The following is a 16312-nucleotide window of genomic DNA, read 5'->3' as shown; positions in this document are numbered from 1 at the left end:
GACCTCGGTGGGGGCAGGGTATTCAGAAACCTGAGGGAAGAAGCTGTTACCCGGTTTGGCAGTCCTAGTCCTGATGCTGCTGTACCTCCTTCCTGACAGTAGTGGGTCAAAGAGTTTGTGGGAGGGGTGGTAGGGATCCTCAACAATGCTTCAGACCCTTCGTCTACAACACTCCTGGTAAATGTCACAAATACGGGAGAGGGTAACCCCGGTGATCCTCTCAGCTGTTTTTCGTGTCCTCTATAGGGTCTTGTAGTCCAATGCCTTGCAGCTTCCATACCACACAATGATGCAATAATCTTCAATATTAAACACGCAACAGTTCTTCTACACTGTCTCTGGCACTTGGTAATTATTTATGCTTTTTTTTCAGGGTAGCTATATATTTGCAGACGGCTTAGAGTACGAGGAAGACTGGAACTACTGTGATGGTTATGACAGACGTTTTTATACTGAAATATGTAACGGATTGAAACCAGCAGGTATTTTACTTGAAAGCATCAAAAGTACAACAATTTACATTGTATACAGCAAATAATGTGTGCTACAAGTATAAACTTGTAGCAAAAATTATGATACTCTTTATTATATGCTTGATTTTACATGCTCTATCACATCATTGCCAAAATAAATGTTCTGTGCATTTATTAAACCAAAAAGAAAATTATAAGGTTCAAGTTTGAGTTTATTGTTGTTCAGCTGAACACATGTATACTATCAAACAAGACAATGTTCCTCTAGACTAAAGTGCACTACACAGAGCATATAACTCACATTCAACACATAAAGTAATATTACCACAAATGAATTAAGAAATAATAATTAATAAATTATATTCTAGAAGATTTACATTTAACATAAGGTGCACTTGCTAACATTTTGGTTTATGTGCTGTGTGTGATATATGTTTTATGGGATAAAAAGTAAATAGTTTACTGCTACTGGTGCTTCATATGTGATGAGATCTCAGTCGTGGCAGGGAATTCAATAGGCTCACGGTCTGGGGGAGAAGCTGTTTCCCATCCTAATAACAAATAGCTGCTCTATGAAGGATTTATTTAGGCTGAGAGATAAACACATAAACCAGTTAACCTTTGATCTCAGAATTAGACGTCTGCATTAAAGCTAAATTTGCTACTGCCCTTCTGTAATACTGCATACCAGAAAGATGCAATCGATGGAAGCTGTGGTAATATGCTGATGTTTCTGCACTTGGGCCAGGTCGATCCCAGCTCACAAACCGAGATCCTCCAAGAACAATTCCAGCCGGTTGTTACGACTGCGGTGATGGCTTCTACAACCCAAAAACAAGAGTTATCACTGATTACAATGGTGAATTTCTTCGTAATGCAGGTAGGTTCTCAGAAACACATCCAGCTAGTTGTGCTTATTGTTTTCTATCGTTATCAGTACTCTGGAACTCAACAATTATCTTTCAATTAAATTTTGGCTTCTGGCTTCTTGTCTCTTGTGTAAACACTTATTCCATCTCACATTTTTTCAATATGAGCAAGTTTTTCATGATTCATTGCAATCCTTAGATCACTACATGGAAAGAATATTGAACGAGACCAAATTATGTTACTGAATGAAAGCAACTTTTTAAGTCCAATGAAGCATACTGCAGAACTTAAAGATGAAATATTGGCTTTATTTGTCACATGTACATCGAACCATGCAGTGAAATGTGTCGTTTGCGTCACATCAAATCGGTGAGGATTGTGCTGTGCAGCCCACAAGTAACGCCATGCTTCCCGTACCAACATACTGTAGCATTCCCACGACTCACTAACGCTAACCGTATGTCTTCGGATTGTGAAAGGAAACCGGAGCACCTGGAGGAGACCCACGCAGTCATGGGAGAACATACGAACTCCTTACAGACCGTACTGGGAATTGTATACCAATCTTACAGCATTGCGCTAACCTCAATGCTACTGTGCCACTCTTTTACAAAATAAACAGTAATCATAGTTTACTAGTTTGTGGTTTAAATAAAGATCAATATTTAAACCACAAAACTATGTGGTATGGTAGCATAGTGGTTAGCACAGCACTCATACAGCCTGAGGCGTTTAGATTTGTCGTTCAATTCCGGCGCCATCTGTAAAGGGTTTGTACATCCTCCCCATTGACTGTGTGGGTCTCCTCCCGGTGCTGCGGTTTCCTCTCACAGTCCAAAGGTGGACTGGTTAGTAGGCTAATTTGTAATTGTAAATTGCCTTGTGATTAGGATAGGGTTAAATAAGTGGGTTAATGTGCAGTGCGGCTCGTTGGGTCGGGAGGGCCAGTTCCACAGTGTATCTCTAAATAAAATAAAATATTGGACTGTTATAAGATGCAAGTTTTTCTCGCTGATGTGTGTCTTTCTCTTCAATAGATTCCTACCTAATTCTGTTTTTGCCTGGCAAGATTGATTAATTTTGCACATCAAACTGCCTTCAGCTTGTTCAGTCAAACCCATAGCCAGGGCGTTTTCAAAAAGATATATTGCCACAACCTTCCTTCAAGGAAAATAAAAACACAATTGAGAGGCGGCTGGTGTCCAACGTGCAGAGGAACTGGATTCCCCTGAGAGAGATAGTATGGGCCAGAAGGCCAGCTCTATAGAGGAAGAGTAAGAGAACAGCTGTGGGCAGGAGGAACCGAGGAAAAAGGGTGGGATGAAAGAGACAGACCTCAAGCTCCTTCTGTGCAGACGTTGCAGCAAGCGACAGGAAACACTGAGGCTTCTGGCCACAGCTTGCAGCTCACAGAAGCAGATGGTAGGAAACGTTCAGGAAGCTCTTAGCTCAACTCCAAAGACCAAACAGGTTTGCATAGAGTGCTGCTGTCTCTCTCATTGGTCTGGGAGTGGCTTTAAAGGATGCACAGGTTCCTCGACATTTAACCTGACCGCCTAACTGTACTCTGCAGAGACTGGTGTTTTTTCACTGATAAACAGGGTGTACAACCACTGCTCTTTGACACCACAGTATTTAATTTGCTCCTCGCAGGGAAAGAGACAACTTTTCTGATGGGCTGCATATCTACCTCAATATGGAACTTTAGTTTCTCTTTATTTAATAGGTAGAACATAAAATATAGACATAGAGCAGTAAAGAATCAGGTTTAATATCACTAGCCTTATGTTGTGAAATTTGTTGCTTTACGGCAACAGTAATACAAAAGTGCAATACAAAATAAAAAATAATAAATTACAATAAGAAATATATACAGTATATGAAAAACATTAAATAAGTAGTGCAAAAAGACAGCAAAAAAAGATTTTAAAATAGTAGTGTGCTTGGGGTACATTGTCCATTCAGAAATATGATGTCAGAGAGAAAGAAACTGTTCCTAAAATATTGAAGGTGTGTCTTCAGGCTCCTGTACCTCTTCCCTGATGGTAGCAATGAGAAGAGGGCATGTTCTGGGTGGTAGTGGTTCTTAATGATGGATGCTACCTTTTTGAGGTGTCCTCAATGCTGGGGAAGCTAGTGCCTATGGTGAAGTTGACTAAATTTGCAACTCTCTGCAGTTTTTTCCAATCCTGTGAAGAGCCCACCCAATACCACACAGTGATGCAGCCAATTAGATCTGTAGGAATTTGCTAGTCTTTGGTGAACTGTGAAATTGCAAACTCCTAATAAAATATACCCACTGTCATGCCTTCTTTGAATACAGGCCCTTTGGCCCATGATGTTTTGCCAGCCATTTAACCTAATCTAAGATCAACCTAATCCTTCTCTCCTACACAGCCTTCCATTTTTCTTTCATCTGCAGTATGTGCCTTATCTAAGAGTTCCTTAAATGTTTATAAGGTATTTGCCTCTACCACCACCCCAGGCAGCAATGTTATTGGGACTTTAAATGCAAGTGAGATTATAAAGTATCTTTCCATGCTGTATTCAGGATTAAAACAAGAAGGTGTATTGGTTGCCCTAAAGTGTGCACATCATTCTATTTTATACCTACGTCAGACACAGGCATCACTGGCCAGCTGACATCTATTGACCATCCCTAGCTACCTTTGAAAAAAGTGGTCAAAAAATATCTTCTTGCATTTCTCCTAATCAATTTGCACCCAGTTACAGGAACTGGATGATGAGGACTGGTGGGAGTTTCCCAAGTCTGGATCGTGCTTGGCTAGGAGGGGCGGGGCCAGTTTTACAGTGCACGGACCAACCGTTGCTTTGAGCAGGAAATTTTTACATGGCCTGAAAATTATATATTAACATTATATAAAAGAAAATATCAGCTGCACGGTAACAAAGGCTATGTGCACGGGAGCATTTAAGTTACTGCGCAACTTCGTGGGATATTGGTGGAGACTGTGGTGTTGCCATGGGTTCACAATGCTCACTCTTCACAACATCCGAGTTTGTCGATTTGAGAAGTGATGTCAAGGATACTACTATGCTAATCAGCCAGTAATTCCTAGCTTGGAAGAGATACCCTGTGAATTATGAATGGCCACAAATGACCATAAGATATAGGAGTGCCATTTGACCCTTGGAGTCTGTTCCCCATTCTCCTGCCTTCTCTCTTTACCTTTGATGCCCTGACTAATCAAGAACCTATCAGCTTCTGCTTTAAATATACCCAATGACTTGGCTTCCACAGCCATCTGTGGCAATGGATTTCACAGATTCACCAGCCTTTGACCGTCCTCCTTATTTGTGTTTTAAAGGGATGACCTTGTATTCTGAGACTCTGCCCTCTGGTCCTAGACTCTCCCACTATAGGAAACATCCTCTCCACATCAATTCCATCTGGGCCTTTCAATATTTTAATCAGTTTAAATAAGATCTTCCCTCAATCTTCTAAACTCCGACCGGTACAGGCTCAGAGGCATCAAACACTTCTCGTACATTAACCCTTCCATTCCCAGAGTCATTCTTGCATTTTCTGAGCTTTAAGTTGCTCTATATGTACATTATTGTTCATTAAACAGAAAGCCAATATTCCAAATGCTTTAACAAACTGAGTGACTAACAAGCAACTTCTCTTTCCTTTGAGTGTTCAGAACTGGGGGGGTGTCTTGCCTGCATGCAATTCCTAACTGCCCTTATTACTTTTAACTTTTCATCCAATCTCTTGTCCCTCTTTATTTCCCATCAATGTCTGTTTTTAACATCCTTACAGCCACCCAGGTTCATTATCGTTCTCTATGAGTTTATTTCTCAATTATTGATTGTGATTGGCTGGTTAAATAGTCCGCTGGCCCTTTCGTTCACCAGCATCCAGATACCCTGTTGGTTTTCTCCTGTGTTATCATTCACACCTAACAACCAGGTGGGAAAATGCCATCCTAGCAGCTCAATGTGAGGTAACCCACACCAGCAGGTCTCACTTATCTTACATTAATTCAGAGTAGGCATGATTCATGATTACAATAGTATTATGTAGCAAAGAGTCAAAGATGTTTGTCTAATACTCAGCATGAATGCTAATCACTTACATTGACTTGCCAAGAGTTTTGATTCAAGATTGTTTATTTTCATTCTTTAATGCACGAGTGTAAAGGAGAACAAAATGATTGTTATTCTGGATCCGATGCAATATTAAAAATCACACACAAAATGCTGAAGAAACTCCGCAGGCAGTATCTATGGAAAAGAGAACCGTTGATATTTCGGGCCGAGACCCTTCTTCAGGACTGGAGAAATAAAAATGAGGAATTGAGAGTAAAAAGGAGGGGGAGGCGAGGGAGATAGGTGATAGGTGAAACTGGGAGGGAAGGAAAGAGTGAAGTAAAAAGATGAGAAGGTGCTTGGTGAAAGAGAAACAGGGCTGGAGAAGGGGGAATCTGATAGGAGGGGAACAGAAGGCCATGGAAGAAAGGGAAAGGGGGAGAGGCACCAGAGGGAGATTATGGGGATAGATAAGGAGACAAGGTGAGAGAGGGAAATGGGAATGAAAACACAATAAGCATAAAGAACACAATAAATAGTTTTTTTAAACACAATAGGTATAAATATAAAAACAATCCTATAAAACACAATGTACAAATAACTGAGTGTGGCTGTATATACATAAGATTGACTTATATGCATAGACAGTTTATAGGTATATAACTGATGTATCTGAACATCGGGTGACTGCCAGGAAATGATAAAATGACAGTGACTCTTGCTAAGAAAAACTTTTCTAAGTAACCACAAAGCAGATGAAAACACAGTAGGACAGTGACTGTGTCAGTGTAGGTGCATATGGGGTGTGGTATATGCATTCAGTGGTAGTGCGTCGGAGGATGAAGGGTGCTGAGGGATTTGATGCTCAACTGTTTCAAATATAGTCCAATACTCCAGCTTCCTACCAATAAACGGGAAATTCTTGACTGTTAATTTTCCACTTGATATTTTTCTCCCAATGTTAGTGTAACTCTAAATATTTTTGTTCCACATGGTAGGTGATTTGTGTTTTTAGTTCTATACTAATCATTCTAGCTTCCTCAGTAGGAACAATTCATGAGCAATGCATATACGTAACAGAAAGGTGTTGGGAAAGGGCCAGTAATATCATGAAGGGTCCCCACACACCTTGCTCAGGGATGGCTTGTCCCACCCCTATCAGCGAGAAGGCTACCTAGTATCCACGACAGGACCACCAGACTCAAAAACAGTAACTTTCCCTAAGCAGTGAGGCTGATCAACACCTCCACTTACTAACCCACCCCTCTACACCCCCAACCACCACTACTTTATCATTTCCTGTCAGTCACCATATGTACAGACACTCCTGAGCCTAGCGTCAATTTATGGACATACAATCAATCTATGTACAGTATAAAAGCTGTCTTAAGTATTTATATTTATTGTGTTTTCAGTATGATTTTTATATGCTGTACTGGATACATAGTGACAATTATTTTGTTCTCCTTTACAGTTGTGTACTGGAAAGGACATTAAACAATCTTGAATTCTATAATATCAGCTTTGCATTTGCTTTTCATGGAAGCTGTAGAATCTGGGTGCTATCTCACTCTCTGGCCTGAAATAAACTGTTTATGTGGTAGTATAATCATTTAATCATTAATTACCTACCTTTATGAATAGATGAGGGACAATTTAATTTACGAATGTGAGGATTTATGAATCGAGGAGGGCACCACGTGCATAGTGGTTAGTGAGACACTATTACAGCTCAGGGTGTCGGAGTTTCACTCCGACGTCATCTGTAAGGAGTTTGTACATTCCTCCCTGTCAATGCGTGGGTTTCCTCCTTGTGTTCCTGTTTCCTCCCACAGTCCAAAATCATACCGATTAGTAGGTTCATTGGTGTACCTAACTCACTCCTCCATAGAGTTAAGTGTATCTTACCTGGTCCCTTAATATCACCTCACTGTACAAGAAGGCACAGCAGTGCCTCCCCTTCCTAAGGAGATTGAGCCAAGCAAGGTTCCCACCCCCCATCTTCACTGTGTTTTACAGGAGCACCATTGAGAGCATCCTGACAAGCTGCGTCTCCATCTGGTGTGGGAGTAGGACTGGAAGTCGGGAACATTTATCAGGAGCGCTGTGTACACAGGGCTCTTACTATTATTAAAGATCCCACCCATCCACTCAGCATAATCCTTGACTTTCTACCATCAAGCAGGAGATTCCCTTACATAAAAACAGGAATGGTCAGGACGGCAAACAGTTTTTTCCCTCAGGCCATTAGGCTTCTGAACTCCCTGCCGCATTGTATTCGAAGTGTCACTGGTTAATCTGTTCTGTACCTTACTAAGTGCATCTTAGTTTGTCATTTTTGTGTGGTTTATCTGTAGATTTTATACTTACTTTTATAAATTATTGTGTGTCATATGTGTTATGTGTACTACTGTGTTTTATGTCCTGGTTTGGAGAAACATTGTCCTGTATGACGGTTTACACGTATATAGTTAAATTTTTTAAACAATATTTTTATTGAATTTTACGTATATTTCACATATACAAATAAACAATAATAATAATTAAACTAAATAGTGAAACATGTCCCCATGTTTTACACATTCATCAAAGGAAAAGAAATATAACACTTCACATACTTCACATATTTAACAAAGAAATAAAATAAAAACACATCAGAAAAAAAACGGTAGAAGCACTCAACCACACACAGCTATTTCAAAATGACTGCATCTTGACGTCCAAGAAACTCCAATAAAGGTTTCCACACATTTTCAAATTCTCCTGCCCTTCCTCTGGTTATGTAAGTCAGTCTCTCCAATACAATACAAGATGCCATCTCCTTCACCCATACATGTATCGAAGGTATATCCATTTTTCTCCAAGATAAAAGTCAATTAAAATTGACTGCTTCGAACTAACAGTAAAGTTCTTTGGATATATACCTAGTACAGTACACATATTTTTGCTTGCAAAAATGTGTACAGTTAAATGACAGTAGACTTGACTTAATTTGGTCATTGTCAATAGCCCTGTGATTAGGCTCGGGTTAATAGTTGGGTTGCTGGGTGGTTGTGGTTCATTGAGCTGGAGAGCTTGTTCCAAACTGTATCTCTCTTTTAAAAAAAATCATTTATTTGTAATGAACTAATAAAATGTTTCAACAATGATTCCTTTTGCTCTGTGTAGAAGGGATACAGTTTTCTACAAAACTATATCTCTAATCTGAAACATTAACTCTGTTTTTCTTTCTACAGATGCTGCCTGACCTGCTGAGTATTTCTGTCATTTTCTTTTTTTATTTTACAATTCCATCTAATGCAGTTTTATTTTGACTTTCATACCAGTGGATGTACGTTATTCCTATCACTAGTATTAGAGTAAGTAGGAACATAAAATTACAATATATCACTAAGATTACTGGACATGAAAATTTATCTTTGGACCCCAGTATTGGTATTTAGTACAGTAATATTCTGTGTGTGTGTGTGTGTATGTGTGAGTGTGTGTGTGTGTGTGTGTGTGTGTGAATGTGAGTCTGTGTGTGTATGAGTGCGTGTGAATGTGTGAGTGTGTGTGTGTGTGTGTGTGAATGTGAGTCTGTGTGTGTATGTGAGTGCGTGTGAATGTGTGTGTGTGTGTGTATGTGAGTGTGTGTGAATGTGTGTGTGTGTGTGTGTGTGAATGTGAGTCTGTGTGTGTATGAGTGTGTGTGTATGTGAGTGCGTGTGTGTGTGTGTGTGTGTAGGCCCTCCGTTGATCAAGGTTGAGCATGGATGTTATGTCCTAGCTGTCTGCAGAGCCAGGACAATATTATATGAAGAACAAGGTGTTGTCCACACAGCAGACTTCCCCTCTCCACGCAGCTGATGAATCCAAAGGCACTGCAGAGCTTGCTACAATTTGGCATCAGTGGTGTCACAGGACTTGCACTGTGGATCTCAACGTAGGACTGCCTTAAGGACTCCAGCTTCGCATTTTTCCACAGGGTTTACTTCCCAAGCCTTCCCCATGAGTGGGTATAGCTGAAAGGCAATGGAAGTTTGAGATCAAGGTTTCCTTCTCCTAGATGAGCTGCCAACCACGGCTGATGAGCCCCATCTACCCGGAGCGACTGGCTTTCAGGCACCGATTGCCCCGTCTCTGACAGGCTTAGTAGCTAAGCCACATGTGAATGCCAGGAGCTGGACTTGGTTGTCAGAGGCTATTTAGGACACACGCCATTGAGAACATGGGAGCTTATCCCCACTTCAACCCTGCCCCCCCACTCCCACCATGACAACCTTAAGGAATGTATGTGTGTGTACGTATATTAGGTATATTTTAATTAATGAATTTATTTATTTATTTTCAAAAAATGTTTTTCTTGTTGTCAGACCCTGTTTTAAGAAATGTACACATCACAAAGAGCAAATATCAGAATGTAATAACATTTAAAACCACAGGTTCTATGAAATGATGACCTATTACTAATGTTGGAACAATGTATTAAACGATCAAATAATCTATTCCTTGCAGAGTGAGGATGGTAAGATTGAGATTCTGCCAATGATCAACTTCCAGCCAAATAACAATTTCCAGTTGATTACAGAGTTGGGTTATATTAAAAAGGGAAAATGTAGCTGCTATCTAAAGAGTAAATTATATAAAAGGTGAGAAGATGTAGAGCATCTAAACTCTGTGTTTAAGCTTTAATTACCATCTACAAACAATTGCCGTTAAGCTCAATGGTAATTATAGTTGGCTGATCGCTGGTACAAATGAAGCCACAAGCATTAATTGCGCTTTAAAAAGTGATAAAATGTATTTCTTGAGTTTGACCCAGTGTCACAGGGTGAGAGAGAATAAGGGAAAGTAGTTAGTTCCCATGCAGCTGGCAGGACTCAGTCTGGGCATCTGGGATTTAATGTGGTGACCGTATAGCCAGGTAGAGTGTGAAAAGGCTAGTCAAGTGGTTGTTAAGGCCATCGTCACCAATTACCAACAATCAGGGAAGGATTTAAGCCTTGTTCACAACAATGGGCCAGTTCATCTTGTTCCATGGGTTACCACTGAAGAGGTTGCAGCTGCAGTGATTCCAATTAGCCATAAAATCTCCTGCAATTATCCTACCCGGGCTCTGCTGAAGTTGAAATATGTTTATCATCCGCCATTATAATATGGTAGATGGCCACCCTGAGCAGAATGGCGTGCGCAACAAAAACATGCAAGTAAGCAGATGTAATTGATGTAACAATGAGGTGGTGGTCTGACATGATGCCCATTCTAAGTCATAAAGTAACAAAGGGTGTATTATTGGAACCTTTCCTGATTGCACATGCAGAAATACAAATGTTTGCCACTGAAGGATTGAGTCAATTTAAATCTAATTGCAGCAGGCAACAGTCTGAACTTTGCTGGCAAAATTCCATTTCCATTTGACGACTTACAAGAAAATGTTCTGCCTGTATTTTTCAGATGATGATGAGCAGGAGTGGATCGTTCGCACCTGTCGGAAGGGCTGGGACCAGATAACAGGGTACCGGCCTGAACTGCACCAGCAACAGCTGCCGAGATACCCCTCGTGACTGCGGTTGAGTTCCGTCGTAGTTGCGACAGCTAGTCCTCATTCCTTTAGTGTAGACTGTGTTTTACATTACATAGTGAACCTCGCTGAAATGGTCAAATTTCAATCCTTCTCACAAAACATACATTCACAAATTATGATTTATTGTTTTGGAAAGTGTTAGAGAATTAGTTAGAGTTATTTCCTATCTTGGGCATATGCCTTATGACTCCATTTTTTTTCACAATTTTCTGCCCTGATAATGTTTTGATCTGGTACATGCTGACTAACACCCGTCCTATAAGTAAATAGAGGAGTTTTATTAATGGTGTCCCTATATTGCCTACTTTAAATACATCCTTCAGTATAAACCTCGTTTTCTCAAGTAATAATTAATACCCATTTTGGTTAGCTTAGGGTACCTTGTTACTACAGGATTACTACTTGAAGGTGAACATCGTCCAAATGGGTTGTCTTTTAAATCTGTAGTGATTTATGAAATAGATTTCCAATTTGATTTGAAATGTTGTCATGGTGTTAGCTTTTGAGGAATTAGTTGAGAATTTGTACTCTGCTTTATGGGTACAACTAGGAAGTAGAAATACTGTTGAGCTTCAGTGATTAGTAATTCACAAACAATCTACAGAAGTGTTGGTAATATAGAAGTATATTTATTAATTTGTAAGCTTAAATGTTTAATTGGGCTTTTTGTGTTCTACACTCATTCTGCCAACTAAATTGTATTATATTGATAAATGCAAATTTGTTATTTAAACACCTTTTTAAAAAGTCAAGAAAAAATGAATTTCAGGACTTTTTTCTTGTGACACACAATCCTTGTGTATCTCAACAAAACCTTACAAAAATGACTTGTGCAAGAAATAAGATACAGCCTTCTTTAGTCCTGGATATTGTAGGACCTTGCATCTGACTAAAATCATTTATATTTTAGGTTGTTACAGAATTGGAACGAGATCTATAAACTGATTTTATCTATAGATTGATTTTAAGGCAGGAGGTTATACCTTGCCCATCTTATTTTGGAAATAAAAGTGAAAGACAAGCACTGAAATGTTCCTAATGGGCTTGCGACTATGTGTGATTGCATTCCCATTCATCATTTGGCTATTGATTGGTTGTCTGTTGTATCCAACGATGACAGATTTGTGCAGTGTTTTAAAGAAATCTGGGAGAGTTTTTAAAGTGGAAAAGCTGTTGCACTGGGGCAGTTCCACTCTCTCGATCGCGGAAGTCCGAATCCAGTGGTACGAGCAGTCATCACAACTGGGTTTTTTCGTGATCGCAGTGGGTGACTGTGACTCTGTGCCTCATTATGCCTTTTGCTCACCACAAATTGTTGCAGAATGCCTCGTCCGCTGCAGCTGACTTCACATGCTAGGGCAGGCGCGTGGGGACCTAGCCCGCCTGACAAAGCACTCTACCACATGCAAATGGCTACTTGAAGCCACTGGTGAGAGCTGAGTGTCTGGTGGGGACCAAAGGTGAGTGAGCTGCCTCAGAATTGACACCACAAGTCTTGTCACCAGAGGTGCTACCCCTCCCTGAACACTCCATACAATATCTATTATGCTTAATTGCAAATAATAAGAGAATCAGCTTTACAAAGAATGGGTTATGTAAGCGGAGCAGTAGTTTAGGAATGGTGCAGTAATTGAACAGCTAGTGTTGTGATCAGACTAGCTGGTCACACACTGCTCTGAATTGCATTACGAGCAGTGATTTAGGAAATGGCAGGAATATTTTGGGATCCGTGTTCATACACCCATTAAAATTGCTGCACAAGTTGATAGGGTAGTTAAGAAGGTGATGGTGTGTTGGCCTTCATTATACATAGAAGCATTTGTCCCATCGAATTTGCTTCACCACTCCACCTTAGTTGATTTATTATCCCTCTCAAACCCATTCCCCTGCCTTCTCCCCACAACCTTAGATGCTTTTACTAATCAAGAACCTATCCAACTCCACTTTCAATATACTCAGTGACTTAGCCTGCCCAGCCATCTGTAGCAATGAGTTCCACAGATTCCCCATCTTCTGGCTAAAGAAATTATTTCTCATCTCTGTTCTAAGTGAATGTTCTTCTATTCTGAGGCTGGGCCCTCTGATCCTAGACTCCGCCATTTTAGGAAACATCCTCTCCACAGGCTCAGAACCATCAAACACTCCTCATACATTAACCCTTTCATTCATGTGGTAATTCTCATGAACCTCCTGTGGACCCTCTCCTATGACAATTCATCGGTCAATGCAGAACTTGTACAACATCCCAGTCAACATGGCTAGTTAACACTAAACACACACAATAATTGTGTGCAAATGAAGGGTCTTGGTCTGAAACTTACTGTTTATTCCCTCCGTAGGTGCTGCCTGACCTGCTGAGTTCAGAATGGGTATCATTGAGGCCCTCTGGTGGTCATGGTTGCTTCCTAGCTGTCTATGCGATTAGCAAGCCAGTACGCAAGTTGGGGCAGTACTATATAGAGAGCAAACTGTTGCCCAATGCAGCAGGCTCCCTCTCTCCACGCAGCTGATGAATCCAAAGGAATGGCACAGGCTAATATAGTTTGGCACCAGCGGCATTGCTGGAGTCGCCAGTCAGCATTAAACTCAATGTGGGACCCCAGCTCCAGATTTTTCCCTGTGATGTACTCTTGAAGCCCTCCCCATAAGTGGGTATAGGCACAAGGCAGCGGAAGTTTGAGATCAGAGTTTTCCTTCTCCCAGATGAGCTGCCACTATGGCTGATGAACCCTATCTGCCCTAATCAGAATCAGGTTTTACTATCACTGGTACATGTTGTGAAATTTATTGTCTTGCAGCAGCACATTGCAATACATAATAATTTTTTTTTAAGTCAAGCTTTCCAGCATCTGCAGAGTCTCTTGTGTATGTAATTGACAATCAACAAGTCCTTTGGCTGAATGAAAAAAGTGCTCAAATTTAAAATAAAATCTGAGAATTTGGCACTTTAAAGAATGGGAAAATTAACATTTTTGACCAGGATCTTTCACCAGTCCACCTGAATAGGAGTTGAAGGACCTGACCATTTCCAGCCAATTTAACACTAGAACTACACCCCCCAAGCCCATGCTTTGCTCTAGTGAATGGGCCATGGGATTTGCATTTGGCTGTGACAAGTGAATGATGTTAATCTTTTTATGCTTTGTGCCACTGGAGAGTAAATAATGCTGCACACACAGTGCACTGTGAGTTTAACGCCATGCACTGCATCCATTGAATCAAGATAGCTAACCCAGGGAGAACTTCAAAGTTCCAGGTAAATTTATGATCAAAGTTCATATATGTCATCATATGCAGCCCTGAGATAGGGAGGAATTTCATTAGCCAGAGAGAGGAATTCATTGCCACAGTTAGCAGTGGAGGCCAATTCATTGGTAATGTTTGAAATGGAGGTTGATAGGTTCTTGATGTTGTGTCGGTGCACAACTACATATCAATTAGATAAAAGCACACACCTGGGAGGTGGCTTTAACTGGTGTATTCACGTTGCAATCAGAAAGAGAGAGAGTGAACAATGCGCATGTGCAGACAACAGATCAATATGTAGTGCTAAGGGGGGAGGGTCATTACTCTAAAAGAAATAGACCCATACATTACATTTCCTCCCCCTTTAGATTAATGCAACATAAAACTATATACTGTACGTACAAAACATTCAATTTTCCTTTCCATAAACCCATATTCCAAATAAACATGCTTCCACAATAACAGTCTCTAACCAACTTCACAGTTCTAAAGATTCAGGCTTTTGGATGGTGCTCTGTTTCTTTCAGGATAGCACCTCTGGACCTGTGGAGTGGCAACAGGTTTGGCATCAGTCTTGTCTAAGACAACGTTCCTGATTTCTGGTGTCACATTGCTGTCAGTGACATCATCACTGAGAGATAAGACCAGTGGCTGTAATGTGTCCGCTTTGATGGATGCAGTTGACTCAGTTGTGTTCTTCGTTTGAGCATCTAGTATCTGGTCCACATGACGTCTCCATGTCTGATCACCATGTGTACATCTACACTGTGTACATCAGTGGTCCAGTTCTTGTAGCTATCCTACCAGGTGTCCATGCCCTAGGATTTCCTGTCCAATTTTGAAGCTCCTTGTTGTTTCACTTGGCAACTAGCTGAACTGTTTATTTTGCAGTTCTCTCCATAGATCTGGTTCAGGAGGTCTATGCGAGATCTCAGATTCCTGCTCATGAACAGCACTGCAGGTGTTTGATCTGTCACCGCATGAATAGAGTTCCGATATACAAAAAGGAAGTTGTCCATCTTTTGCTGTAGAGAAATGTCCTTCTTGTACATTGCTTTAATGGACTTCCTGAAGGTTTGGATAAACCTTTCAGCTAATCCATTCATTGCTGGGTGGTGAGGAGCTGACTTGAAATGTCTGATGCCATTTTTCTTCATGAACAGTCAGAATTCTTCTGACGTGTATTGTGGTCCATTGTCACTCACAGTTTGTTCGGGTATGCCATTCCTGGTGAAGCTTGTCCTCAGTGCTGAGACAGTCTTTGCTGATGTGGTTGACTTCAGTGAGATAAATTCCAGCCACTTCGAATGAGCATCCACAGCAATCAGAAATATGGTGTCTATTAATGGCCCAGCAAAGTCAATACGTACTCTTTGCCATGGTGATGATGGGCGCTCCCATGGGTGTAACGGTGCCTGTGAGGGTGCATTTTGAACTTTTTGGCATCCCAAACAGCTTTTGGCCAAGTCTTCAATATGTTTATCTATGCCTGGCCGCCACACATAGCTGCAGGTGAGATTCTTCACCTTGACTGTACCCAGGTGTCCTTCATGCAGATTTTCTAACACTCTGGTGTGCAGTTTAGAGGAAACCACAACGTGAGAACCACACATTAGTGTTCTTTGACATACCAACTGTTGGTCTCGTCTCACTGAGACTGCTGGAAACATAGGATTACCATGAGCTGGCCATCATAGACTTTTGATATTGTTGGGTTATTCCTTGTTTCCCTTTGTATTTTGGAATTTGTTACCAGCAACTGGAACACTTCTGTTGGGTCACAATATGAAGACTTTTCTCTGTCAGTTGCTGATAGTGGAAGACGTGATGTGACAAGCCATCAGCATTGCTGTGTTGTTTGGTACCTTGAACTCTATGTCATAAGAGTGGGTTCCTAGGAACAGTGCCAATATTGTAACTGGGTAGCAGTCATCACTGGAATTCCCGTCCTGGGATTGAAAATGGACACGAGGGGCTGGTGATCTGTCACTAGCATCAACTTTCGTCCATAGAGGAATTTCTTTATTCCCCATACTAGGCTGAGGGCCTCACGGTCAGTCTGTACGTGATTGTGTTCTGCGCTTGTCAGTGATCTTGAAGCAAA

At 40.8% G+C, this 16312-nt stretch overlaps 1 protein-coding gene across 2 annotated transcripts in view; it reads left to right on the top strand.

The window, feature by feature from the left end:
* Positions 1-11977, top strand: part of morn5 (MORN repeat containing 5) — a 31584-nt gene extending 19607 nt beyond the window's left edge. For both annotated transcript variants that reach the window (XM_063074185.1, XM_063074184.1), the window contains 3 exons: positions 374-482; positions 1222-1353; positions 10833-11977. In XM_063074185.1, the coding sequence (XP_062930255.1) occupies positions 374-482; positions 1222-1353; positions 10833-10942 (351 nt within the window). In that variant the 3' untranslated portion in view covers positions 10943-11977. The remainder of the gene's footprint in view (positions 1-373; positions 483-1221; positions 1354-10832) is intronic.
* The last annotated feature ends 4335 nt before the right edge of the window (positions 11978-16312 follow it).

This window comes from Mobula hypostoma, chromosome 21 (assembly GCF_963921235.1).
Source record: "Mobula hypostoma chromosome 21, sMobHyp1.1, whole genome shotgun sequence".
Classification (NCBI taxonomy): Eukaryota; Metazoa; Chordata; class Chondrichthyes; order Myliobatiformes; family Myliobatidae; genus Mobula; species Mobula hypostoma.
The sequence above is the reverse complement of the archived record's forward strand: the minus strand, read 5'-3'. Positions and strand labels throughout refer to the sequence as shown.